Raw genomic sequence first — 24,034 nt, 5'->3', positions numbered from 1 at the left:
TAGAGTCAAGATCAACAAGAGTATGGCATTCAATTAGTGACTCTCGGTGATCTAGTGCTTCTTGCCATCCTTTTTGTCGTCCTTTTGGTCGTCCTTTTTGTCGTCGGTCTTTTCGTCATCCTCCGCGACCACCTTACCCTTGATAGCCTCCTGGTGGTCGTTGTCTGGGTTGATGCGGATCACATTTTGAACTTTATGACTGGCCTTTAGGGTAGGCCATTCGGTCTTGTCCCAAATAGTATTCTCATGCCATTTGGTTCCCGGCTCCTCAGGCAGCATGACGTAGACCGTACCCTCCGCTTTGTTGGCGTAGGCCTTAGAAGCGATTTCCCAGAACTTTCTCTGGTCCTTGATTTTATTTTGCCTAATGTACTTCTTGGCCCAGTTGGAGGGATTGAACGATTCACGCACAGTCTTGTAATTCTTGAGATAGGAGCGTTTCCCAATTTCTTTGTTGGTCAGGTCCTCGTAGGTCTTATGGAAAATTGCGTGTTTTTCCGGCCCGGAGTAGAAGATGGCGGCATTCTTTTTGACATCCAGTGCTTTCTCGACCTCCTCGACTGTAGGGTATTTGGGCTTGCTGCTGCTGCCACTATTGCCGCCTCTACCGCCGCCCCTACCGCCTCCTCTGCTGCCTCCCCGGCTTCCTCCTCTGCCGCCTCCTCTATTGCCACCTCTTCCTTTGCCTCTGCCGCTAGGAGAGCGTGACTCGAGACTGCCGCCGATTTCTTCGACTTCATCCAACTCAAGGGGAGTTGGGGCTGCGAGGACTTGGGACAGCAAGCCGATCAGGAGGAGGAATGCCAAGAGGCGCGAAAATAATGTACTTTTGAAGAGCTTCATGTCGGAAGCCAGAGAATAGATGAGAATGAGAGAACTGTATTGGAATTGATGCTTTGATGGATGGAACAGCGATCAGCTCGAGGGTGTCCAAGGGAACTATTTATGTCCTTTGGGCTCAGGGCAGACACCATTATCACAATGAGCTATATCCATGATACTGTCATGCTCACGATGCGATTCAACTTCCAATGTCGCATTGGATGGACTGTAAGCATTGGCATTGAGGGGTTTCATCGCATTCGTTTTGGATCTCTCAGGGATGGTGAATGCTCTTCACGATGCCAGTTATCTCCTTGATGACAGGAGCTTATTCTCTATGTACGGATTGAGCGAATCTCTCTCGTCCATCCTGTCTCGGCATGAGTGAGACGTGGCAGTTCAACAGTTTCCAACAATTGAAAGTCTGGCTTGAGTTACTTCATTGCCCAGAAAGTCATATTACAACATGTTACTCATCATCGGACTGTTAATAGAGCCAAATCCCAGACACAGACCATCATATGGGCTGTTCCATGTCATACACAGTAGCATAGCCGTCGAGTACTGCCCAGATCGAATCCACAACATCAGCCGCCCGATCCCTGCCAAGGAAGCCCTGCATGCAACTTCACTAAGCCGCAGGGTATTTATGCTGACGGTCAGAATGTATCAGGCTCGCGTTTCAAGTTGTAAGCCCACTTGCCCGAATGTGGCGAATGGACCAGGACCCTTGACTTTGTCTTGGCCAATCAGAATAAGCTGGACCCTACTCAGCGGAGAATGCGATCTACAGTATCTCGGAGAATAAATCTGGGCAGCGATCGGGGCTAACGTTTTCCCCGGGTGATTATACTGTGTCGTTTTCATTAATACGAGAATGGGAGCTGTTACAGTAAGCTAGGTATATCACAGACTCATAGAGAAACATGTCTGTATTAATCTCATTGTGCACATGCCTTTTTTTTTCTTTTTTTTTTTCATGATTAATAAATCAATCGTGAATTCAATGTAGAAAATCAATTATTATGTTTTCTAATTCATCTGTTGATATCTTCACCCTTAAGGGCTGTTTAATAATGGCAGGGCCCTTTACCAAGCGGTTGCAGTGGTAATAATCTAAGTAATAGGCACGGCACGCCTGAACCCTTGGCCTTGGGTGGCAGTGGCAATAAGACATTACACAAAGATACAACGGCGCAGGCTTAGTAGAATAATAGAACAGTGACTTGGCAATTGTATAATCCGCAGGTCATGTGATTAGGCGTCGATTAAGATTAAATGCGCACAGCATCATGACTCGGCAGTGCTGATGTCAGCAGGCCCTAGCGAACAATGGAATATAAATCCTCTTAATAATTTCTCCAGCTCGCTTTCATCTGTTTCAACACACACAGCCCAACATGTCCAACTTCGTCGCTGCTGCCCTCGAGGCCGCCAAAACGAACGATCTCCCCAGCCTGCGCACCGCTATCACTGCCTGGCAAGCACAAGAGACGCCAAGGAGAGCAAGCCAGCCGATGTTAGTGTTTCAAGAGGCTTTAGAAGAAGCGCTAAAGAACCATAATGTGGAGGCTGCCGAAGAACTGATCAATCGTGGGTGCGAGATTAGCAGAGGTACGCATTTAACTTCTCTGTTATTGAGCCTATACACCGGCAATGCTTATAGAAAGCAATAGACGTCGTCATCGCGGCAGCTGATTCATTCGATGAACCCGACTGGGATTCTCGATCTTTCGATGTTTTAATCGAGGCTGGATTCGATGTTGATGAGGATCTAGGCCTTGTTGGCACCGCTCTCAGGTAATGACTTGCATCTGAAGTCAACTTGAGTGTCGAAATCTGACTGTCTTAGTATGGCTATTCTTGCAGAGAGACCACGGCAGGTGGAATACCTGCTCGAAAATGGGGCAGACCCTAATGGTAACCACTACATGGACATGTCACCGGTGCAGTGGGCTAGTACGAGAAGCCAAGAGATGGTTGACATACTTCTTGCGCATGGCGCAAGAGATGATCGAGATGAAATGAGTGATGATGATGATGACGACGACGACGATGATAATGATTATGAAGGTACGGATGATGAAGTTGCAACGGATGGTGAAGATGCTACAAATGGCCATATTACAACAAATGGTCTTGGTAGAGAGTGATTATTTAGCTTGGTTTTATTAGTTATTAGTTAAATATCATCCCCAGTGCAGTGTTAAATATCAACTTTGTTCAGAAATCCGGAGACCAAGCCTATAATACTGTCGATAATTAAAGTCAACCTCTATCATCTAAAGCTTGGCTGGTGACATATCAGTATATGCTTACTACGTACTTAGCTACTAGCTCTGAGCAACTCAACATAACGTGAAAACTAATTTATTTATCCAGCAACTAAAGTCTGCTTCTATCTATTGTCTTTCTTGATCGTATTTTGCTTGCATTGAGAGCGGAGTTTATCTGATACCTATTTAATAGTACCGCTATTCGCTGTTCAAGATATATATATACATTGCATATTCTTCAATGTTTTTATACATTGGCAAAGAATGTCCTATCCTGTAACTAAGCCGATCACCCCAGCAAGTCAAATCAACCATCTCTAGCTCTTGATCATCAGATATATAATTACCTCCAAAGGAGGGCCCAGCAATACAAACAGACGTGTGGTGAATGCATAATCACGTGACCGTACATTTATCTCCGACAGATTAGAGTCAGACTTCCTAGTTACAGCAGATATATGAAAAAGCAAAAAGGCAACGAAGGATCCTTAACAGGGATCCTGCTGGCATTTTTTGGATAGAAAAGGGTGTATTAACCGGATGAATCACCGAGAACTCTCAATGCTCTCAATAAGATTTTCCCTGCGCCAAACTAAGAACGGAAACAGGTGGTGTGGGTCCGGCTGCGGACCGCCCCGTGTCGCTCGACCAATCGGGGAGGCGAACATAGACGAACAATCCGGCAAATGTCAGCCTATGGATTGCCCAAAGAAAACAATCTGATTCAGAATACAACACGGCACTCTCTGACTGGGCGAATTGGTATGCCGAGGAGTGGAGCGGAAGGGATCCTTAACTCGATCGAGTTAAAGAATGGCGCCCAAGAACCGGATCTTCCGGCCACTGTTGATCATCAAAAACGCCACCCTAGACTGAGGGCTGCATGAACCAAGTGATTTATGCAGACGACATGCGTAAGCACACAACATCCGTCTCAAATTGTCGGCCTGCCCGGAGACTTTATTGGGCGTGGTCTGCTCCGAGATGCTTGATCTTGGCGGGGAGGATAATGCTTTAGTGCAAGGCGAGACAGTTCAGCTCTGGTTGTTCATATATCGATTTTTAAAGGAAAGCGCTCCTAGAAATATTATTCCATACCCCGCTTGGATTCTCACAAACTGGCTCTTAATGCAATATGACTTGTCTCATTTGACTAGTAAGACAAGCCTTGCTCGATGCGGATGCTATCTACGAGGCTGAAACTTGGGCGGTTTTCATTGGCGATGACTCGTCCGACCCACTGTTGGTTGGTTGTGTTGAGGTATAATTCATGCAAAACGACATTGGTGGGCATGAATTGAGAGCTGAGGCATGGATGCTACTAGATGATCCCGCCAGATGGACATAAACGATGGATTTCCACGATGAATTCTGTATGATCCCCGACACTTGAACGCATATAATCCTTAAACAGTCAGCAAAATGGGCTGGTTTCCAAGCGGCCTACAGTCCGACCAAAGCGGATGGCGATTCGACATTGTCGGCCTTCTCGCAGTCGTCGGCAGCTCCGCCATCCAAAAACACCTTCAAGCCATTACAGCCTCGCCATTTGCCATTTTCCCTCGTCTCCTCCCCGCCCCCGAAACCCTGCTCGACACCAACCGACCGAAACGGCCCCCCTCCGTCAAAGGCGTCACGATGGTCGGCGTGCATTCGGGAAACATTTTCCACGAGTTGAACTTCTTCGCCAATATATGGCAAGATGTCGATGAAATAGAGAAGTATGAGTTTCGCGTGTATAACATCCGCTATAACAAAGCGGATTCGGAACGCGGGACATCATCCAGTCAAAGTCAAGATGATGGAGGAGTCTCCATCAAACTGCAGACATTCTGCTGGCTAAATATCCTCACTCTGGTGTCTATTCTCATGACGGCCGGCCTTTTCGTCTGGGCAGGATGTATTGGAGACGGAGCAGCGCTGGTCGGACTGGGCACCATGTCCCTCTCAACCAGCACGGCCAGTCTCTCTGCACGATGGTATCCACGCCTGACAGCCCGAACCGCCATCGCAAAGGTTCCTAGAGGCGATATGATTATCAAAACAAGTGCCGGTGCATTCATCCTCGTCCGGGGTGAAGAGGACGTCATCCGAGAGTTATACGGGAACGTGGGCGACTGTAAATACCAGTATAGCGGCAAACGGCACCATTTGCTACTTGCAGCCAGCACGATATTACTTATGGCATCGATAATCATATTCAGCAACTGTGGGTGGGTCATGCAGATCGCGATCGGGGTGGCATATATCATCTTGAATATGCTGTATTGGTTGCTGGCGCTGCTGGTCAAACCAAAGGATATCTGGGATATGAGCAGATATGTCCTGGAGGAAGCACCAACAGCAAAAGATGCGAACAAGAACGCGAGAAAAGGCACAAAAAAAGGCGCGACTCCCAACTATACCAATACATTGTGGCAGGCGATCAACACGACGAAGACTATCGACTGGGTGTCCAAGGGCGGGTTTGCACCGTCGACAGAGGCTTGGAAGATGTGGTTGATGGAGGCGAAAAGCAACATCGGCAACAACGACTGGGATGCAGTCAAGCGGAAAGATGAGTTGATGAGAACGAATGGCTCTCCCTCAGTTGAGGCAGCTAGGTCGAGGAACACATTGTGCAAGAATCCGGGCGATGAAGAGAATATCTTAGGGAACCAGTTTGATCCTTCTTGTTAGTATACAGGCAGTGCAGCGTGATAAATGGTCAGAATATTTGACATATCTTTATTTGAAATAATCATTCTGTCGGTTTCAGTTTATTGCATTGATTTTGTAGAAATTAGCCGTAAGGTTATCTGTTGTGTGCCCTTCATGCGCAACAACAGTGCATTCTAAGCACTTTTGCCTGCATTATTTGATGCGTGCAATCATATCCTCCGAATGAACACATACATAAAAGACTAGTTAATGTGTTCAGCAGCACTGGGCTGGCTCATGTAGCACTAGCCGGAATTGCAACATAACCAATCACAGGCCGGCTGGCCCAATGGCAAGGCGTTTGACTACGAATCAAAAGATTGCAGGTTCGATCCCTGCGTCGGTCATTATTTTTCTTTCTTTTTTTTTTTCTTCCCACCTTATACATCTGCCCTCTAATTCACATTCTATTTACACAATTCATACTCCCATCCAAACTAACCATATACCGCCGTCCCCGCCATAACACCATTCGCACCAAAAAATGCATATAACTAGATCGGAAGGGCCAGAGCTTCTCTAGACAACCACGCCATAGCTCATCTGAACAGCAATGCAGTTTTATGTGTCTGTCTGCTGCAGTTTGCGGCAAGCCATTTTGCCGCGTTAATAGACGCGGTAGAGGGAGAAATCCACACAAGCCCATACGCCAATACTGGTGATGAGAAATGTCGAAAAGTTGGCCTAGAATCTATCATCTCGATAATAGGAAAATGCAAAAGCAGCCATACTCGAGCACAGTAGACTTTCGGTTAATGCTTCGAGCATGGTGCCCGGCCAGAAAGCGAATTTGCGAGCTCTCACCCATCGCACATGGCGTCCGATATACTCGTCCAGACTAAGCGAAACAGGTTGAATAGCTAATTCCCCGAAGAGAAGACCGTGTCGATGATGGTAGGGCTTATCCCAGAGGAAATCGGCAATCGCTTGGTCTTTGCAGAGCATATCGGAAAAAGTATCGAAGCTGTGTGTTTCCAGGTCGAATCCTTTGTATGCGGTCCACAGCGTCGTGTATCCAGATCCGAACGCTAGAACATGGTCGATTTACCGGTAACGCAGGGTCCTACTCGCCAGAAGTTGACTGCTGTGTATAGTTTCGCAAAGACAGCTTATGAGAATAGTTCTTCGACTTGGCTGCCGAATTGTCGGTCTTTGCTTCCCACGTTGGCGTAGGTAGGGTGATAGACGAGGTTGTATGGCTGGAAATCGATACCTTCTAGTTTATCAAATCGAATGAGATTGACAACCACGCAATCCACATCTTTATTCAACCGCTGAAAAAGAGATATATGCTATTTCTACAGAGCCAAAATATATAGAATTATATGTAGAAATAGCAAAAACATACAACAGCAGGGATTCGCTGGTGGTCACCCACCCAACTACTAACCTGCCGGCGTGTGGCTTAAGTACGGCTGAGCGGACGGGAAGCCCTGTTCTCCACACCCTGTGGTCGTATGTACTAGGATTCTACGGATAGGAGGTTATATAGATACAAATAGATACGACCATGCGATGACAGGCCCCTCGACATACCCAGACATTGCAGTCGACGATCCAGATAAGATTGCCGGTTACAGAGCGATAGGCCTGACTCATATTGCAAACCTTGGGGTTTGGTCCAAGGGTCTTGTCCTCTCTCTCTCTTGGATAAAGATGCGAGTATGATGCTTTGGAAACGCTCGAGACAGCCGTTGCAGCAGAGGAAAACATTCATCAGTCTTTGAATGGACACAGAAGAAAATTCTCATCTTCTCGGGTGGATAATTCTGGAGATATATGGCAGTCAAGCACTCCTCGAGATATGGATCAAGTCCGATGCAGGGGCGGGTTATGGTGACATGAGGGAGGTCTTTTCTGGGAGGAGAGGCTGTAAGGTCATCTTCGGGTGTTTCCCAGAAATAGTGATATATTCCTACCGTATACTGTTAGAATGGCTCCATAAGGTATATTGAACACTCACAGAATAAGATATCCAGTAATGTGCAACCCAACGACGATGGTAAACCACAGCAGAGCCGATGCAGCCAGCAAGGAACATCCGAACATATTTACAAACAGGCGAGATTTGACAGTTGAAGAATGAAATAATCAGTCAAGATCAAAAGACGTCACGTTTGAATGCGGTGAGTAGGACTGCTGTTTAACATCACTTTGCTTTTGCTGCTTTTACAGCCGCAGGCCACCATCGTCCGTTTGCTTCTTGCAGCTAGCCATCACTGCATGTGAGAATTTGAATAATCTAGGTCAAATTACCTTGAAGCATTTCTATGTCACTAAGAGATCAACTCCATTATCTGATTGAACTTCAAGTAATAGCACGTATCCTTAATCCCGCCCATACCATAACAAACTGCAAGAACGGAATATACTCTGTAGCTCCTCGTCATAACCAACCGCAGATCGCACGTCCAATGGTACAATTACAGGCCGATCAAAATCGTATGCTCTGTTATTCGTGAGTTCCAAGACCTCCTGCAGTACCCAAATGACAACCTGACCCAAACCGGTGATGTAGTCGTTGTTAGCTATCAGACTGCTATTGCTGCATATAGGTATTAAGAGGCGTTTTATTTGCGCTTCCAGTGTAGCTGTGTCGAGACCGGTTATTTCAATAGGGTCATCATGAGGTTTTGTCAGACGTCGGTATAAATAAAAGTCGACGGTATTCTCGGTAGAATATCGGGGATATAGCGAAGCTGCCGTGGCAGGGACTGTATCCGAGCAAGTAGAAGGTGCAATGGAAGATACCAAGTAGCTCATCACCATTTCGTTCAACAATGTATGCGTCGCTGCTTTCAAAGGATCGACCAACCCCCTTTCCCCAATCTCATCACAGAGTGCATCCAGACCGGCAATGTCTAGTAAATAGTCACCAGCATCAAACGGACCAACACACTCAGACTGCGATGGTAGCTTTGACCGTGCATCCTGATCAAATGGGTCTTTCACGATCCGATGCAATCGGTCGATTCCTTCATAATCATAGCCCTCGCGCAGTCGACGATAGAATCTCTCTTCTCCCGTTTCCTCACGCCGTAATGGCTCTTCCAGACCCCGGAAGGTAGTTTTCGGAAAGTAAGTATCGGCTGTGAAGAAGAGAAACGACCTCGCTAATTGCCTCGCCTCGTCGAATCCGAACCGTCCAAATGCATATTCCGATTGGGGGATGTCCATCCATATTCCTGTGGTCGAAGGCGTTAATTCTGCCGTTCCCTGCTCTCTCCAATGTGCCAATTGTGCATTGGCAGATGCATAATCCACTATTCCAACAGACGTGCCGAGACTGCTGAGATCTTCAAGCTCTATATCTGGATATTCTATTTCAGACTCGATGTCTCGATCGTCACACCAATCCCAGTCATACCGATTGATAACAAGGACGCCCTGCGCAGCAGTTTTCTCACTGTTGAATCGCGTATCATTATCTCCATCGACATCCTCATACGGAGACCCAGATACGCGAAGGATCCGATCAGCCTCTGCGACTGGATCAACATGAGAATGACACGCAAACCAGGCAGAAACACGGCTTGTGCGAAGATCAATCAGTTGAAAGGAACCCCATAGACCGTTCTTGGCGGGAATGTTGAAGTCGAGGGGTTGCTGTGAGACTGTTCCTGATAGTTGGGGTGATGGACTGGGCAAGCCTTGGATGGGGGGTTGCGAGGCTCCATGTTTGATGTTGTGGAGGGCACCGTAGCAGAGGCACTGCGATGTTACTGTGAAGTGGTGGTGTGCGGTTGGGGATGACATGTTGGTGGCTCGTATTCAGAAAATTTAGCAGAGCGGGATGGCCAGAGTATATATGCCTTTCGGTCCAGGCAGCAATGCCTGCCTCTCCACTGATCGACACGAGATGGATAAATTATACGTAAACATAATGGCTATATATCCCGATTATCAAGCAAATCGTCTCGCTCCGTCAAGAAACAACTCATCGAGAACTTTGCCTGCCGCGGTCGGTGGAACCGCTAGTTCTAGCCAATGCTGCGAATTCCCTTTAGACTCTGGTAACCAGACATTGGAGCCATTGGGATAGATGTGGTTGTGGCCACCGCTATTGCCGTATTTAAACAGCTCACCCAATCCCTGGACGGCATATAGTGTAGTCAGCGGATCCCAGGAATAGCGGGCTTTGTCGCGTCCACTATTCACATTAGCTCTGGCGTAGACATGTATAGAATCATGGATAATCTTACTTGTACCATATATACGCCGACCTAACTGGATCAGCATCAGGTCCCTCTTCCACTAGCCGTCTCCCAGACAAGACATTCTCGCCCACCTGGCTGCCCAAGAATGTCATCGCACTAGGCCATGTGTGCACGACATGAGCAGTGATAGCAGGACCAAAGCCGTAGAAGTTCCATTCATAGCCGGATGGATAGTCGCCGCCCATGATCACCAGTTCTGATACTTTGGCTGTGACCAGTTCGAGACCGGATAGTTGGGAGTAGCAGTCTGCAGTTGAGTTGAGGAGGGCAGAGAGCTTTTTCATGTTAGCTTTTGTGCTTATTGTTTGAGGATATGGCGCACATTTTCAAGAAAGCCAATACTGGCAATAGTAACGCTGTCATCATCTTGTTCTGCAAGAATTTTTCGATAGAGATCAACTGGATCCCAGGCCTCTTCTGCAAAGGACAGAGAAGAAGCATTTCGCCAGTGATAGGCTACCTTGCTAGCGAACTCGCCATACTCGAACATCATGCGATCCCAGAATGTGTCGTCATTGATAGGTCGTGTTAATCCAATAGGGACATGGGAGTGTTGATAATGACCCAATATACTCGATGCAGCAAATGCAGAATAAGACGAGGGGTAGTTGACATTTACTGCCAGCAATTCAGCGGAGTCGATAGTGCTGGCGAGTAAAAGTGCACCGGCATCGCTAAGGACTTTAGTATAGATAGTGAAAAGACGGCGAGTAAAGGCTTACTCGACATCGCTGAATAAATCAGTGTCTATGATAATCTTTTTTCGAGATGCTGACTGACCATGTGATGTGCTTGTAAAAAGTACAAGCATCAACATGCAGCTTATGATATGGCAAAACATGGCCGGCTATTGGACGAAAAATAAAGAGATAATGGAAAAGAAGTATCTGAGTCAGAGGCGAGAGGTTAATTTGAACCCCTCAGTTTTACCCTGTAAGAGTATGAAGGAGCGGACCTTGAAGGAAGAAGATGATTCGTCAATATTAAAAGACGGATGATAAGCCGGAAACCTTACCTTAGTAGCCGGGGACTGTGTTGCCTTCAGCTGTATCCAGTTCTATCGTATGATCAGTCCAATGGCAATATATACGGGAAGCTGCAAATCATTACACCAACAGTTTATTTTTAGTTATTGCAGAATATGATGGACATGGGATCCAATAAGATTCGACTTGAACTCCGTATATATAAAAGAAATGGATGCTCCTAGGGAGTTCAAAAAGTGTTGTGATAGCCCAAAGCGGCCGTTCAGGCCTCCAAAGTGGTGACCTTGTTTGGTTAGTTTGCCCTGTTTGATCAGTATATCACATGACATGTCTCCTCCATCCTTTCCCAGTCCAATCTTTTTCTTCGGGATTTCTGCTCCATCATTTTTTCAATTGGCGGAGTGACAGAATATGCTTGTAAATTCTATTTTTAATAAAATGCATGCTCAGGCATGAACAATGATAGCCATGATGTAAATATCTCAGACAACACACCCAAATATCATTCTCTGTCATATGATATCTAGTATTTAATTATATATAGAATTTGAGACCTGTGAATTTGACGTTGAAAAGCTACCTTAGTTACCTTCGTCCAAGAGAAAATCAACAATCCTGGAAAATGCTTGGATGTCCCCATTGATAGTTGTCTTCTTTTCCTCATCAACCCAGCCATGAGTGTAGTCCCCTCCAAAATCGATAATCCACAGATTATCAAGGTACAATATACGGAATGAAAATTATACAGTAGTTGCATTGGTCAATCGACCAGGTTTAAATATAGTCCATTTGACACGGACAGTCTGAATTAGTTGACCCATTTTGAACAGAAAGGGATTTATAACTTTAATCTGATATACACTATCTATACTCTCAGACCATTCGCCTTGTATCCCTCGGCCAAATCCTTGGTATTCGCAGCGGCCTGCGCACTCGACGAGAGAGACACCGTAGGCAGATAGCCCTGCACATTCACATCCTGGCCGGTAGTAGCAATAGCAGACGCACTCTTGTTCACCCCGATGGTGATATACCCAATCAGCCCTTCAGCGAGAGTCTCACCAAGCAACTGGGTTGAGATGATAGCCGAGTTTCCATCGGCATTGGCGACGGAGTACACCGAGTCTTCCGAGTTGAGGGTTCTGTTTAGTGTAGAAAGATGCGAGGCGTAGGGAGAGAGCTGGTAAACCGAGTTGATGAGCTCTTCGGTGAAGAAGAGCTGGCCGACGTGTTGGATGGCCGCGTCGGAGTAGCTGGTGTCGGTGTTGTTGACGTGGGATTGGACGGTGACGTGGATGTGTGTTGTGCGAGAATCGTAGTATCCGGGGAAGATGGTGAGGAACTCGGCAATTCCGGCTTCGTTGGTCTTGGAGATTCCGCGCAGGAAGGTCTCGTCGTCAGTCGTGCCGTCGTCGCGGGCTGTCCAGCCGTCGAGGAGAGAGACGGTGTTGGGGTTGATTCCTGTATAGCCAGAGTATGTGCCGGTGGCGTTACAGGCCTACAGTCACATATAATCAGCATGTATCAGAGAGAATATATATTAGAGACATACCCAGATGGTCAACCACGCATCAGGCAGCGGCTCACAAGTCTCGACATCAATAACCCCGAGGTCAAGATAGAGATTGACGCCCTCCTGCTCTTCACGCACATCATGGCGATGCAACTCTCCATCAACATTATACGGACCGAAGATGGTGTCCGGTGCGAGGAGGCATGTCTTGTTTTGGATCTCCTTGTACATGAAGCGGTTTGCCTCGGTAGTGGCTCTTTTTCCAAGAGCGTGGCGGCGTTTCATAAAGGCTGCATCACGGCGCTGCTCAATATTGCGGGCGCATTTATCTGAGCGAGTGTGAATTTTATGAGGATGGTGGATGGAGTTGGTATTAGAATGATCGTGGCGTTCAGGGTGGGCTGTTATGTTAGCATGTATAGAGTGTAGAGGTGAGGTGACTTACCGGCAACACCGGCAATGGTAGCAGCCAGAGCTGCGAGTTTAATGAACTGCATGATGGAATAAAGTGAATAGACTGGATATTTGATTTGCTAAAGCGAAGAATATCAGTTTATATACTATTAGTACCCCATTACTCCATGAAGCCAATATTTAGATAAAATTGACTTACGAAGCGCCAAGACCAGTTCTCCGGCCATAGGGCTGGACTATGCTTAATAGACGGAATATGATTGGCTGGTATAATTAAATCGGCAATTAAAGCCAAAACAAGCTCATCAAAAGTGGTCGTCAGCGGTTGCGCGGCCGGAATTGATGTGGGTCAGTCCCTGATGGGTCATTCGGCATAAGAGGAGCACTAGATAGTGCTTATTTTATTATACTCTATTCTATTCTAGAATAAATGTCTTAAATAATCTGGAACAGCCCACTTAATCTGGACCCCAAAATGCATTTCTCTACTCTATCTCTGATTGCCTTTCTTGGCAGCCCCTGTCTGGGTCTGCACCACTTTTATTCGGGTCTTTTTGCCGGTGATTCTTTATATTATATTGCTTTTGATGAGAATACTTCCGAATTGAGTGTTGTCAGCAATGCCAGTATTGGAATTGACAGTTCCAAGTGGATTGCCCTTGATGTATGCACCCTATCTAGTGTATGAATGTAGCTGACTATATAGAAAAAACACGACAATCTCTATGTGACGAACGGTGCCCAATACAACAGTTATTCTATTGCTGAGAATAAAACTGTCAAGTATCAAGGCAGTGCTTCTATCTCTGGTGGTTGTAAGTATCTCGAGCATCATTGTATATATCACACTGACCGTCAGGCGACAACGCCAACTACATTGTATCCTCAACAGCAGAACCATTCACCGTCTTTGGCGCCCCCTATTCCAATGGCTGTCCTGGACAAGTCATCTCAGTTGATTCTACCGGCACTCTCAACTCTGTCATTGCGAACATCTCCTACAGCAACAGCTCCGGTGCGCATGGGCTTGCGCTGAGCAGTGATAATAAGTTCATCTATACTGGCGATGACATGGGAAGTGCTGTCTGGGTTCATTCGTATGATGCGACCAACAACCAAGTTACCACTATCCAACACATCGATGTGACTGGAAATCCCCGCCATCTAGTCGTTCATCCTGGTGGACATTATGTATATGTCCTGCTTGAATCAGGAAATGAAGTCGCTGTTTACTCCCGAGACAGCCAAACTGGCAAGATAACCAATACGAATACCACTTTTTCGACAATCCCGTCCGGCTATACAAATACCTCCTCCTACTGGTCTGGTGAAATCATGTTCTCTTTCCCGCAGGAAGGCGAATCGCCCAAATACCTCACCGCATCTGCACGTTCCAGAGAGTCGTCCTCTCCTGGTTTCGTTACTGCTTTCTCTCTCGACAGCACGACTGGGGCTATACAGAAGCAGCTCTTCTTGACACCCACTACTAGCTATGGTGGTGCTTCAAATGCCATCTCGCCTGCTATCTTCTCCGAAGAGTACTTTGCTATTGCTGATGCCGGGGACAATTTCGTCGAGGTGTGGAAGATGAATGAGGAGAGTGCATCTGTGGTTGCGCATTTGGATATGGATTATAGTCCGGCCAATCTGGTTTGGTATGATTAGAGATACCAGTTCTTGAATTTATATACATGGCATTACTGTATCAATGAGATATCAAACACTCTCCGTCTTCACAAGAGAAGCCCCAAAGCCTTCTATATGCTCGTCACTTGCCCAGCCATACACATACATGACCCTGGGAGTTGCAGGATCTTTCGTAGGCCCGTTATACGGCTGCCCAAGACGGAAGTTATCCGGCATCTTTGGCTCGCCTGCTCCACCATCACCACCGCAAGAGATACTCTTCTCCTGACTCACAAAGAACCGGATCGAATGCAGATACTCGCAGTATCTGTCATCGGCACCTCCAGGAACCATAGAGTTATCCTGCTGGAATTCACTAATACGTCCAGACACACAAACAACTGACTCGCCCTCGCCCACTTGGAGCATCTTCTTCTCCCCAGAATATCCGCCCCGATGGCCGCTGCCCACCCCGCCGTACCAGATCTCGAATCCCTCGACACGATCCCACCCCCAGATGGCGATTTGGCTGATGGGGCCGTGCTTCTCGGCAAACTCGCGGTCGTTGAAGTGCGTCATGCCGGTGGTGATACCGCTGCCGAGCGTTTCGGTGGTCGTGCAGATCACATCCCGCGGCACGGGGGTATACTGGCCCTTGTTGTCGTTGATGAATTGAGGCCATTGCAGCGATGGCGCGAGGAGATCCTTGATCTGCTGTCTGTAGATTGCGTCGGCGGAATCGCGCAGATCGTGGTAGTACCGCTCCACCATGTCGTCTTGAGTGAAGCCGAGCTTGGGCCGTCTGTCGATATCTTCGTGCTCCCAAGGGAGTTGCCATTTGTCATTAGGGTCTTCGTGGGCTGTATCGCGGTAGGTCTCATTGGGCGGGTAGCTGAGATGCGTGCCGACATTCCATTTGGCTATCCGCACAATGTCACGTTCGTAGTCGTGTACAAATCGGAATTGAGGGGGATCGTTCACCACCCATTCAGTTTTGATCCAGGGTGTCTTGAAGATCGTCTGCTCCATGCGCCATGCGATACACTTTTCGAAGATTTTCTCTGCTGCAGCGGTGTATTCCTTGATCGCGTCCTCGAGGTCTTTCTGGTGAACTTCCTTGTCCGCTCCTGCATCCTCGGGATAAATCTCATCCCAGAGGAAGAGCTGATGACGCAGAAAGGTGAGATGCAGCGTCGCCATGGGAATGAAATACTGCAGCGTATGCCATGGCGTCTCATTATCAAGGAAATTCCGCTTGATCGTCGTGAAGTGGTCGAGAATATAGTTGAACTTCTCGGCCTTTTGCTGCGTTCCAAACGAGCCCGCATCGTACCGCTTGATCAGGTCCTTGAGGACCTCGACCTCCTTTCGCAACTCCTTCACCTTCTCCTCGTCCAGCATATCCCTCACGATTGACCTGACGCCGGCCTCAATCTGCGCCCAGGTGAGGCTTTCATTCTCGTCCGGCCAGTATAGACCGATGATGCCGGAGAGCAGACCACCGACATGGGGGACTTGGCTGAGAGCGAAGCCCGCGAGCATCTTCAGAAGCCCGTTGAGGTTGATCATTTTGGAGATATTCGGTGACGGCGCCCAGGGCCCGATACTGGTGCTCGAACCGGAAGACGGTGGAGGAAGATCGAGTAAGGCATACAGATCGAATTTGAAATACTGCTCGTCAGCCGGGGCATCTGAAGCCCGGCAGTTATACACCTCGGGCTCCGTATCCCTCGAAATCAAACATGTATCCGAGGCATAGTTCCTCAACCGGAAGCATCCGTTGTACACGCCCGTTCCCGGTTCGAGTTTGAAGTAGTGGTCCCCGTGGTCTTCGTTGTTCTCGTCCGTTCCCACGTACGGACGCTGGTCACCGCGTGAGTAGATGACCTTGTGGGTCACCCAGTTTTTGATGTAGTAGTAGCCTTCGAATTTCCCCTTTCCGGGAATCATGTACCAGTACTGGTCATCGCGGACATAGTACGACGGATGGTGCCAGAAGTCCGGCTCAGGGTGCCAGATGTCCAGTCCAGAGTAAGGCCGAGAAAACAAGGCACAGTTGGTCTTTAAGCTGACAATGCGGATTGACCAGGCTGGTCCAGGGATGTAGAGGTCTGGGGTTTTCATAATTGGTGTTAAGGTTGAATGGCTGATGATATTGAGAATGAGATAGAATAAGTTGAAGATGATATTAGTGAATTGATTTGGACGGATTTGACCTGGTATTTATGTGTTTGCCGGGCCACTAGACTCGCCTAGATCGTCACCGTTCAGCTCTTCGGAAATTACGTTGGGCAGACATCGACAAACCATCCAAGGCAACCATCAGTTCGCTTGCTTCATCTCATATGATAGTGATGCCTGTCACAGCCTTGCAATCGGAGAGCTGAACAGTGGGTGGGGTGCTGGGCAACATCCAGCCAGTCAAAGGCCACGCCGCAAGCCACCACGCGGATCCCCCGCTGCGAACCGTGGAAATGATTTTCTGCAGCCCCACTTTTTCTCTGCAGCGGGCCAAACGGTTGGTACGTGGGGTTGTCTGTGTGGCAGTCGGATATGCCATAATGAGGCTGTGCAGCTGAAAACATCTCCATCTAGAAAGGATGGTCCGATTAAACATCAGCCAAGGTGAATCAGTGGTCTGCTGCCAAATCAGAGTTTTGTATTGATATACTAGTTGAGTATGGCATGGGAAAGGTATTCTTCCCAATTAATATCACTCTCCGTGCCATTTCCACTGCCCAAATTCCACCAGAAATCAGAAGCAGTATCGTTCATACCGCCCACTCGCTTTCTCCCTCGTGGCACTGCCCTGTTCCGATCTCTAGACTTTAATCCCCGATGCAACTCTCTAACAGCACTCTCTATAGCAACCCGTGCAACATTCCCCGCTTGGTGGTCATTTTTGCTTTTCAGGGAAACTTTTCTTGCAATGTCTGCCGTGCCAGAGGCTATACGCAGCATTTGTCGGAATTCACCACCTGATTTTTCATTGACTAATTCGACAAACGAGACCGCCGAATCTATTGCCTCGATATGGTGTTGAGTAGAGTCTTCTGAAAGAATAACGGTTACGAGGAGGAGAACCACGCTGGCGATGATGTGTGGGGGGAAGAGCCTGCTCACAGTCAGTAATTGACGTAATTAATTTAATAGGTAGTATTGGCATACCAAAAAGGGACGGGAGATCTCAGGTCTAGTTTCTGCACGAGATGAATAGATGAACACGCAGACTCAATCCGTTTCTCAGCCGATAGTCCAATCCGCACCGTTAGATTTGAAGAAGGTCCAATTCGTGACAGAAGACCGGTATATGGACAGTGAATGGCCGGTAGACGATGGACTGTCATGAGAGAATTATTGTACATGAGGTGTAGAAGGAAATATTGTTTACTTGGCTGGTTAAAATCCGACAGGATCTGTGGCGGTAGTTGATTTTTCCATGATATGAGTTTATGGTCTAACTTCCAGGCTATGTCGAGTAATTGTTCAGGGTCCGTTTGCTGCTCTCCCGAGTAAAGATCTTGATATATTTGTTCTTCGATCTGTGCTAGTGAGTAGTAGTGTCGTAAAGAACTCTGGCAAGTGGATGGAAATGGTAGATCCCGCGTAAAATCACTTTTTATCATCGGTGGTAATCCCGAATGTAGAGAGCACCTAGTCAAATTAGTTGTATTCATTTCATGATGAATATTTCATACTCTTTATCCAAGACGAACAATACTCGCCAAATATTCGAGATCAATTCTTGATCAGAAGCAGAAGACGAGTAAAGGTCAAAGCTAGATGTCTGCCGTATAGCAGTCCCTAGTAGATTCGAAGCATTGTTGAACTGCATTGATCCTTGGAGAAAGATTGTCTGCCTGGATTAGCGTATGATATAGTAAAGGGAGGGTTGACAATACCATCAATGCCAATGCTTGGATATTATCAAGATTATCCTCTCCAACTGATATCTCAGGCAGAAGACGAGTTGCAGCGTTGAAATAGAACCAGGATGCAGCCACTTTTTCGGGGGTTGATCTATACCATAGCTGTAGCTTGTATGATAGAGCAATCACCGCATAGACACAAGCACCGGAGCCTGCACTTATTGAGGAATCCCGATTGAAGATACGATCGACAAGACCTCTGAAGTCATCCTGTTGAAATAGAGGGAAGATGGGGTTGAAATGCTCAAAGTACACATCCAATAGACGTTGCATTTCTTCACGCGGCGGTAAAGGAACAGCGGTGCTTGTCTTGGGTATGGTGGGATGAAGTCTTGTCTCAAAGATGGCCCGACTAGGATCGACTTCCTGCATAATACTGAATGCATCTTGCATGATATTCGGCTCATCGGGATAACGCGGAGATGCCAGAAGAGGAAACCCAAAATCACCATCTTCTCCGTTAGCGGAGTCTACCGTCTTGCCAAAAGTAACCTACTTTGTAATATTGGCTCATCGACTAAATTGATCAGTAATATGATTGAAGATTGCCATACGTGAACATACATTGCTCATCAGAATTGTCAGTAAGCGCATTAAGCCTGTTGATCCGTTCCGTAAGCCGAGTGATATATTCTGAGTTTATGCATTGTGGGTCAGAGCCAGGAGTATCCATGACAGATGAAAATAATGAAAATAGTACAAGTTGTAGTTTGTAATTTTATCGATTCTCTATGAGATACTTGCAAGAAATGAAGTCAGTTCACTCCATGACATAAAGAAGTCAATCGAATACGCCATGTGGGGCCCAGCCCCGCTGACCAATAGGATGGCGGTTGTGAACCGGAATGCTCCAACATCCGAAACCTTATTAAGTGCATAAGCCAGTATTATGCAGGTGCTTGTTTTTAAGCGTCCTTGTGTCGAGTATTAGAGTTTGTGCACTCATTCAAGGTTCTCCGGATGTGCTTGATAATCGCGAGATCAATTCCGCGCCTGACAAATGGACATGACGTGCTTGATTTCATATCAGATTGAGTGAGTATAAATATGGGGCGAATATCTTCTCGAAAACAGTATCAAAGGATCAACCCTGTTTATCAGACATACCATTCCCATATACTATAACTCACAATGTCCCCTAAAGTCGCACTCGCTGGTGTAGGTTCTTCACCGTCACATTCATTTACACTGCTAAGGATACACAGGCCAGCGGAAATCTCGGCCCAGCCGTCCTCAACGCCCTTCTCGATGCCGGTTTCCAAGTAACCGTGTTGACCCGAGCAGGCAAAGACAGCAAATTCGACAGTCGAGCCCACGTTGCTCCAGTGGATTTCACTTCTTTGGAATCTCTTACATCAGCACTTGCTGGTAATGATGTGGTGGTCAACACCCTTGGATCTGGGGCTATTCCTCTAGACACCCATACCCGGTTGATTGACGCTGCTGTCGCTGCGGGAATTCAGCGATTCATTCCTTCGGAATTTGGGTCTGACACGACCAATCCAAATGTTGCCAAACTGCCTGTTTACGGCGATAAGGTTGCCGTTCAGAAATATCTTCAGCAGAAGTCTGAAAGCTCGGGTGGGAAGTTCTCGTTTACACTTCTCATCACTGGAGCCTTTTTCGACTGGGGCTTGATGACTACATTCCTACTTAATCTCAAAGGCCCCGAAGCAGAGGTATACGACAGCGGCGATCAGAAGTTCAGCACGACCACTTTGGCAGGAGTAGGAAAAGGAGTTGCTGGAGTTATTCAGAACCTCGACGCAACCAAGAACAAAACCGTATTCATCCGTGAAGCAGAGGTATCGCAGAACCAGTTACTGAAGATCGCAAACAAGCATTTGGCTATCAAATCTGTGAAAACAGAAGATCTGGAGAAAAACGCTTACGCTGAGCTGTCCAAGCCGAGTCCCAATCCAATGGTCTTTGCGGTTAGTTTTATTCGGAGGGCTATCTTTGGCGATGGATATGGGGGGTTGTTTCCCGAGGAGAATGTGTATAACAAACTGCTTGGTGTGAAGGAGCTGAGTGATGAGGAGATCGAGGATGTTGTTTCGAGATATAGTAATTAGCTACACACCAATACTGAATGGAATATACTGTTGATAAGTGCAAACAATCTAATAAGTCCCCTTGGTAGACGAAAGATTGCTCTGACATGATTCAGCTTCGCCCATTCCTCCAGCAAACCGTCAAGCCTCCCATCATCCTCGAAGGAAACCTGATAAACATACTCAAACAGATGTTTACATGCACTGTCCATAACCACACGAGTCCAGGGGATAGCACCTATTATAGCAATCGCCGCAGCTATATATAGTTTGTTTTGGATAACTGTTGATATAAAATGATGTTGAGGGTGGCTGCTGTTATATAGACAGGAGTCGGATCCGATCGTCGCATCCGAATCAGTCGAGAATCGGGGGATGACAAGGGGGATATAATACACATATAAGAGAATGTATCTGGCTATATAAACCTAATTTCACCCCAAACAATGGATAATGTCGTCCGCCTTGAATTGGGAATTTTTACAATTCTCATACGAGAGAAGGATAAATCAGCAGATCTACCACACTGATAAGCATGAGATGAACTGCCCATTCTGCTTGTGCTTTGATCAAAGGGCCCTTGGAGTGATTCCTTGATTATCTTACTCTTAGTGATGAAATAAGTCTATTACCAAGTCTAACAATCTATCATGATGATTTACTCTCCGCTTCCCTCTGCGCGCGTATCTGCTTCTGCCACATACTCGTATACCTCCCCTTCTTAGCCAACAGCTCATGATGCGTCCCACTCTCCATAATCTGTCCCTCATTCAAGACGAGGATATTATCAGCCGTCGTAATCGTGCTCAGCCGATGCGCGATGATCAACACCGTCCTCCCTTCGGACAACGTAGCCAGCGCTTCTTGGATGTGTTGTTCTGTTTCGGAGTCCAGTGCGGCGGTGGCCTCGTCGAGGAGGATAATGCGTGGGTTTTTAAGGATTGTCTGTGCGATGGCTATACGTTGTTTTTCGCCTCCACTGAGTCGTAGTCCCCTATCGCCGACTTTGGTGTTGTAGCCTTCTGGGAACGCCATGATTTTCTCGTGGATGCTGGCTGCTTCGCAGGCGCGGTAGACGTCTTCGTCTGTGGCGGACTGGTTTGCGTATTTGAGGTTATACATGAGTGTTTCGTTGAAGAGGACGGTGGCCTGCGGGACGATGCCAATGTGCTGTCGAAGTGAGTTGATGGTGATATCGTCTACATTCTTACCGTCGATGAGAATATTCCCGTCTCCGCCGTAGAAGCGGAAGAGAAGCCGGAAGATGGTGGATTTGCCGCCGCCGGACTCGCCGACGAGGGCGGTTGTCGTGCCTGGTTTGCAGTGGAAGTTGAGGTTTGTCAGGGCGGGTTTGCTGTTGTAGGAGAAGGTGACGTTTTGGAATTTGATGTCGCCGGCACAGGTGGAGATGGGCTGTGCGGATGGTGCGTCTGTGATGGAGGGGTGTTGTCGGAAGAGTTCGAGGAGACGCTCTGCGTTGATCATGGCGGATTGGATGTAGCGATAGAAGGTCCCGAAGAAGGTGAGAGGGCTTTGCAGCTGGGCCATGTATGTGAGGAGAGTGACGAACTGGCCGACGGGACGCTGTCCGATAGACACTTGATATGCAGCAATGAAGCAGGTAATCATCAAGCCCAGCATAAAGACGGTATTCTGGGAGATATTCATGATGTTCTGCGAGAAGAGACTGTGCCATTCGGCGTGCTGGAAGTTGGCCACTGTCTGTTCATACCGGTTGAATTCAAAGTCTTCCGCGTTGAAGTACTTGACAGTTTCGTAGGACGACAGAGAGTCATTCCTATCATGTTAGCTCATTCGTGATTATCATGGAAAACCTACTTGATGGCATCCTCCTGCCTCGATGCATTCACCATCTGCCTCCTCATCTGCGCCCTCCACTGCGCAACTCTCACCGTCACATACAGATAACTAAACGTCACCACCGCAACAACAAGCGCATAATACGCATCAAATGCAATCAAAAAGTACCCCACCGCAATTCCCATGTCGAATATCATCGGCAGAACCTGAAACGTCACCTGCTCGAGAAACGTATTGATCGAATTGCCCTTCGTCAATGCAGATAATACCTCGCCCATCTTCTTGCCCAGATGAAAGTCCAGACCGAGACTGTGCACATGCTGGAATGCAGCTGTTGATAGCTCCATGTATGAGTACTGGCTGATGGAGATCCAGAGACTGGAGCGGATGGAGTCCAGGAGGCCGGTGCTTCCTTGCAGCCAGCGGTAGAAGATGTACAGACAGATCTGCAGCCAGGGGATTTGAATCTCGCCATTCTCAAAGGATAGACTGTCAGTGATGAGGCCGACCTGATATGGAACCAGGACGTTGACGATGCGTTGCAATACCAGAAGGACAAAGCATATCACGACCACAATCTGCAGTCGACGCGATTTCGACGGCCAGAGATATGGAAAAAAGACAGAGTAACTGCTGCAATACTCCCACCAGCTTGTCTCGGGCGTCTTCGTCGGTCGTGTCCATGGCTCCGGTGGTTCTTCTTCTTTCGATTCCAGTAGTCCAGCTGACTCCCTCGAACTTCCCAATTCAACATATTCATACGGACTGGGCTTGTGCACAAACCTGACCATGTACAAGCCCACCATCAAACCAAGCAGCACAAGACGAATACATCCCAAGCCAACCTCCATCAACTCCCATTTCGTCATGCCTTCCCGTATAGGTCCGCCTCCGTATGGATTCCCGACAACAGGTTCCTCATGCACACCGGTATACATCGAGATCGTACTGAACAGGATCATCACCTCGAACGGCACCGCCGATAACCACGATATAAACTGCGCAAACGTCGGCGAGGGACTCGTCTCAAGCAATGCAATCAACACGACCGCATGCGAAAAGAACGATCCAACCACATAAATCTACCAATTAGCATACCTCATTTCCAAACAGCCGGGCATATAAAGATCTCACCACAACAGCCTGCCCACACCACCACCTCTCCCCCTTCTCCGCCAACGTATGCGAAACATGAACCACGCCGTCCACGACATACGTTGCCAGAAAACACAAATCCAACCCCGCAAACACCATCTTCATCTTCGGGGAAACATTCTTCTGCGCTTCGCGGATCTCGTTCATCGTGCTTCGGAGTCGATTCGGGAGCGGCTTCCCGCCTGGCCCGAGCTTGGTGTTGCTGACATTTCCGGGTGTCGATTTTGCGGCTAGGATGGAGTGGGAGATGAAGGACAGGAAGAAGACGATGAGAAGGAAGATGGGATAGCTGATGCGGAGGAAGGTGAGGAAGAGTTGGGAAGTTGTTGGTTGTGTGTCTGTGGCCATTGTTATGGTGGATGGTGAGCAGTCATCTCATGTTGTTTAGTTCTCTTTTTGCTTGAGTGTCAGATAGTGTTGACAGGAATCAAGGGCACATCTTCAATCCCTTTGTGTTGAGGCTGGCTGAGTCGGGCTGTGGATCCCTTGATAGAACACCAAACCATGGTTCAGGGACAGCA

At 47.6% G+C, this 24,034-nt stretch overlaps 11 protein-coding genes and 1 non-coding gene across 12 annotated transcripts; 5 read left to right on the top strand and 7 right to left on the bottom strand.

Moving 5' to 3' along the window:
• Positions 1 to 51: 51 nt before the first annotated feature.
• ASPWEDRAFT_30915 (uncharacterized protein) lies at positions 52 to 843 on the bottom strand (the record flags this gene model as incomplete). Its single annotated transcript, XM_040833482.1, has 1 exon — positions 52 to 843. The coding sequence occupies one exon, from the start codon at positions 841 to 843 to the stop codon at positions 52 to 54; it is 792 nt and encodes a 263-aa protein (XP_040685641.1).
• Positions 844 to 2,168: 1,325 nt separating this feature from the next.
• On the top strand, positions 2,169 to 3,058 carry ASPWEDRAFT_43970 (uncharacterized protein). Its single transcript, XM_040836153.1, has 3 exons — positions 2,169 to 2,436; positions 2,499 to 2,622; positions 2,675 to 3,058. Exons 1-3 carry the CDS (start codon positions 2,223 to 2,225, stop codon positions 2,973 to 2,975), a joined length of 639 nt encoding a protein of 212 aa, XP_040685640.1. The 5' UTR covers positions 2,169 to 2,222; the 3' UTR covers positions 2,976 to 3,058.
• Positions 3,059 to 4,478: 1,420 nt separating this feature from the next.
• ASPWEDRAFT_43967 (uncharacterized protein) lies at positions 4,479 to 5,848 on the top strand. Its single transcript, XM_040836152.1, has one exon. It carries the CDS (start codon positions 4,521 to 4,523, stop codon positions 5,775 to 5,777), a length of 1,257 nt encoding a protein of 418 aa, XP_040685639.1. The 5' UTR covers positions 4,479 to 4,520; the 3' UTR covers positions 5,778 to 5,848.
• A 225-nt stretch (positions 5,849 to 6,073) lies between these two features.
• Positions 6,074 to 6,145, top strand: ASPWEDRAFT_t174. Its single transcript has one exon. It is a non-coding gene; the product is annotated as a tRNA-Arg (tRNA).
• A 1,747-nt stretch (positions 6,146 to 7,892) lies between these two features.
• Positions 7,893 to 9,852, bottom strand: ASPWEDRAFT_643575 (uncharacterized protein). Its single transcript, XM_040838740.1, has one exon. It carries the CDS (start codon positions 9,552 to 9,554, stop codon positions 8,127 to 8,129), a length of 1,428 nt encoding a protein of 475 aa, XP_040685638.1. The 5' UTR covers positions 9,555 to 9,852; the 3' UTR covers positions 7,893 to 8,126.
• Positions 9,702 to 10,832, bottom strand: ASPWEDRAFT_175272 (uncharacterized protein; the record flags this gene model as incomplete). Its single annotated transcript, XM_040831338.1, has 4 exons — positions 9,702 to 9,948; positions 10,001 to 10,290; positions 10,338 to 10,689; positions 10,738 to 10,832. The coding sequence occupies 4 exons, from the start codon at positions 10,830 to 10,832 to the stop codon at positions 9,702 to 9,704; spliced, it is 984 nt and encodes a 327-aa protein (XP_040685637.1).
• Positions 10,833 to 11,817: 985 nt separating this feature from the next.
• ASPWEDRAFT_139331 (intradiol ring-cleavage dioxygenase) lies at positions 11,818 to 12,864 on the bottom strand. Its single transcript, XM_040829385.1, has 2 exons — positions 12,554 to 12,864; positions 11,818 to 12,499 (listed from the first exon to the last, which is right to left on the bottom strand). Exons 1-2 carry the CDS (start codon positions 12,797 to 12,799, stop codon positions 11,867 to 11,869), a joined length of 879 nt encoding a protein of 292 aa, XP_040685636.1. The 5' UTR covers positions 12,800 to 12,864; the 3' UTR covers positions 11,818 to 11,866.
• Positions 12,865 to 13,403: 539 nt separating this feature from the next.
• ASPWEDRAFT_117557 (lactonase family protein) lies at positions 13,404 to 14,593 on the top strand (the record flags this gene model as incomplete). Its single annotated transcript, XM_040828748.1, has 3 exons — positions 13,404 to 13,592; positions 13,635 to 13,743; positions 13,788 to 14,593. The coding sequence occupies 3 exons, from the start codon at positions 13,404 to 13,406 to the stop codon at positions 14,591 to 14,593; spliced, it is 1,104 nt and encodes a 367-aa protein (XP_040685635.1).
• Positions 14,393 to 16,792, bottom strand: ASPWEDRAFT_71317 (RICIN domain-containing protein). The gene has a single exon (XM_040839170.1). The coding sequence runs from the start codon at positions 16,676 to 16,678 to the stop codon at positions 14,645 to 14,647; it is 2,034 nt and encodes a 677-aa protein (XP_040685634.1). The 5' UTR covers positions 16,679 to 16,792; the 3' UTR covers positions 14,393 to 14,644.
• A 432-nt stretch (positions 16,793 to 17,224) lies between these two features.
• On the bottom strand, positions 17,225 to 19,156 carry ASPWEDRAFT_175268 (fungal specific transcription factor domain-containing protein; the record flags this gene model as incomplete). Its single annotated transcript, XM_040831337.1, has 6 exons — positions 17,225 to 17,669; positions 17,723 to 18,208; positions 18,253 to 18,410; positions 18,457 to 18,935; positions 18,980 to 19,000; positions 19,048 to 19,156. The coding sequence occupies 6 exons, from the start codon at positions 19,154 to 19,156 to the stop codon at positions 17,225 to 17,227; spliced, it is 1,698 nt and encodes a 565-aa protein (XP_040685633.1).
• Positions 19,157 to 19,572: 416 nt separating this feature from the next.
• On the top strand, positions 19,573 to 20,760 carry ASPWEDRAFT_139325 (aromatic alcohol reductase). Its single transcript, XM_040829384.1, has 2 exons — positions 19,573 to 19,641; positions 19,689 to 20,760. The coding sequence occupies exons 1-2, from the start codon at positions 19,615 to 19,617 to the stop codon at positions 20,556 to 20,558; spliced, it is 897 nt and encodes a 298-aa protein (XP_040685632.1). The 5' UTR covers positions 19,573 to 19,614; the 3' UTR covers positions 20,559 to 20,760.
• Positions 20,761 to 21,115: 355 nt separating this feature from the next.
• Positions 21,116 to 23,918, bottom strand: ASPWEDRAFT_139324 (uncharacterized protein). Its single transcript, XM_040829383.1, has 3 exons — positions 23,493 to 23,918; positions 22,377 to 23,440; positions 21,116 to 22,335 (listed from the first exon to the last, which is right to left on the bottom strand). The coding sequence occupies exons 1-3, from the start codon at positions 23,859 to 23,861 to the stop codon at positions 21,186 to 21,188; spliced, it is 2,583 nt and encodes an 860-aa protein (XP_040685631.1). The 5' UTR covers positions 23,862 to 23,918; the 3' UTR covers positions 21,116 to 21,185.
• Positions 23,919 to 24,034: the final 116 nt, after the last annotated feature.

Source organism: Aspergillus wentii (assembly GCF_001890725.1).
Source record: "Aspergillus wentii DTO 134E9 unplaced genomic scaffold ASPWEscaffold_7, whole genome shotgun sequence".
NCBI lineage: Eukaryota > Fungi > Ascomycota > Eurotiomycetes > Eurotiales > Aspergillaceae > Aspergillus > Aspergillus wentii.
The sequence above is the reverse complement of the archived record's forward strand: the minus strand, read 5'-3'. Positions and strand labels throughout refer to the sequence as shown.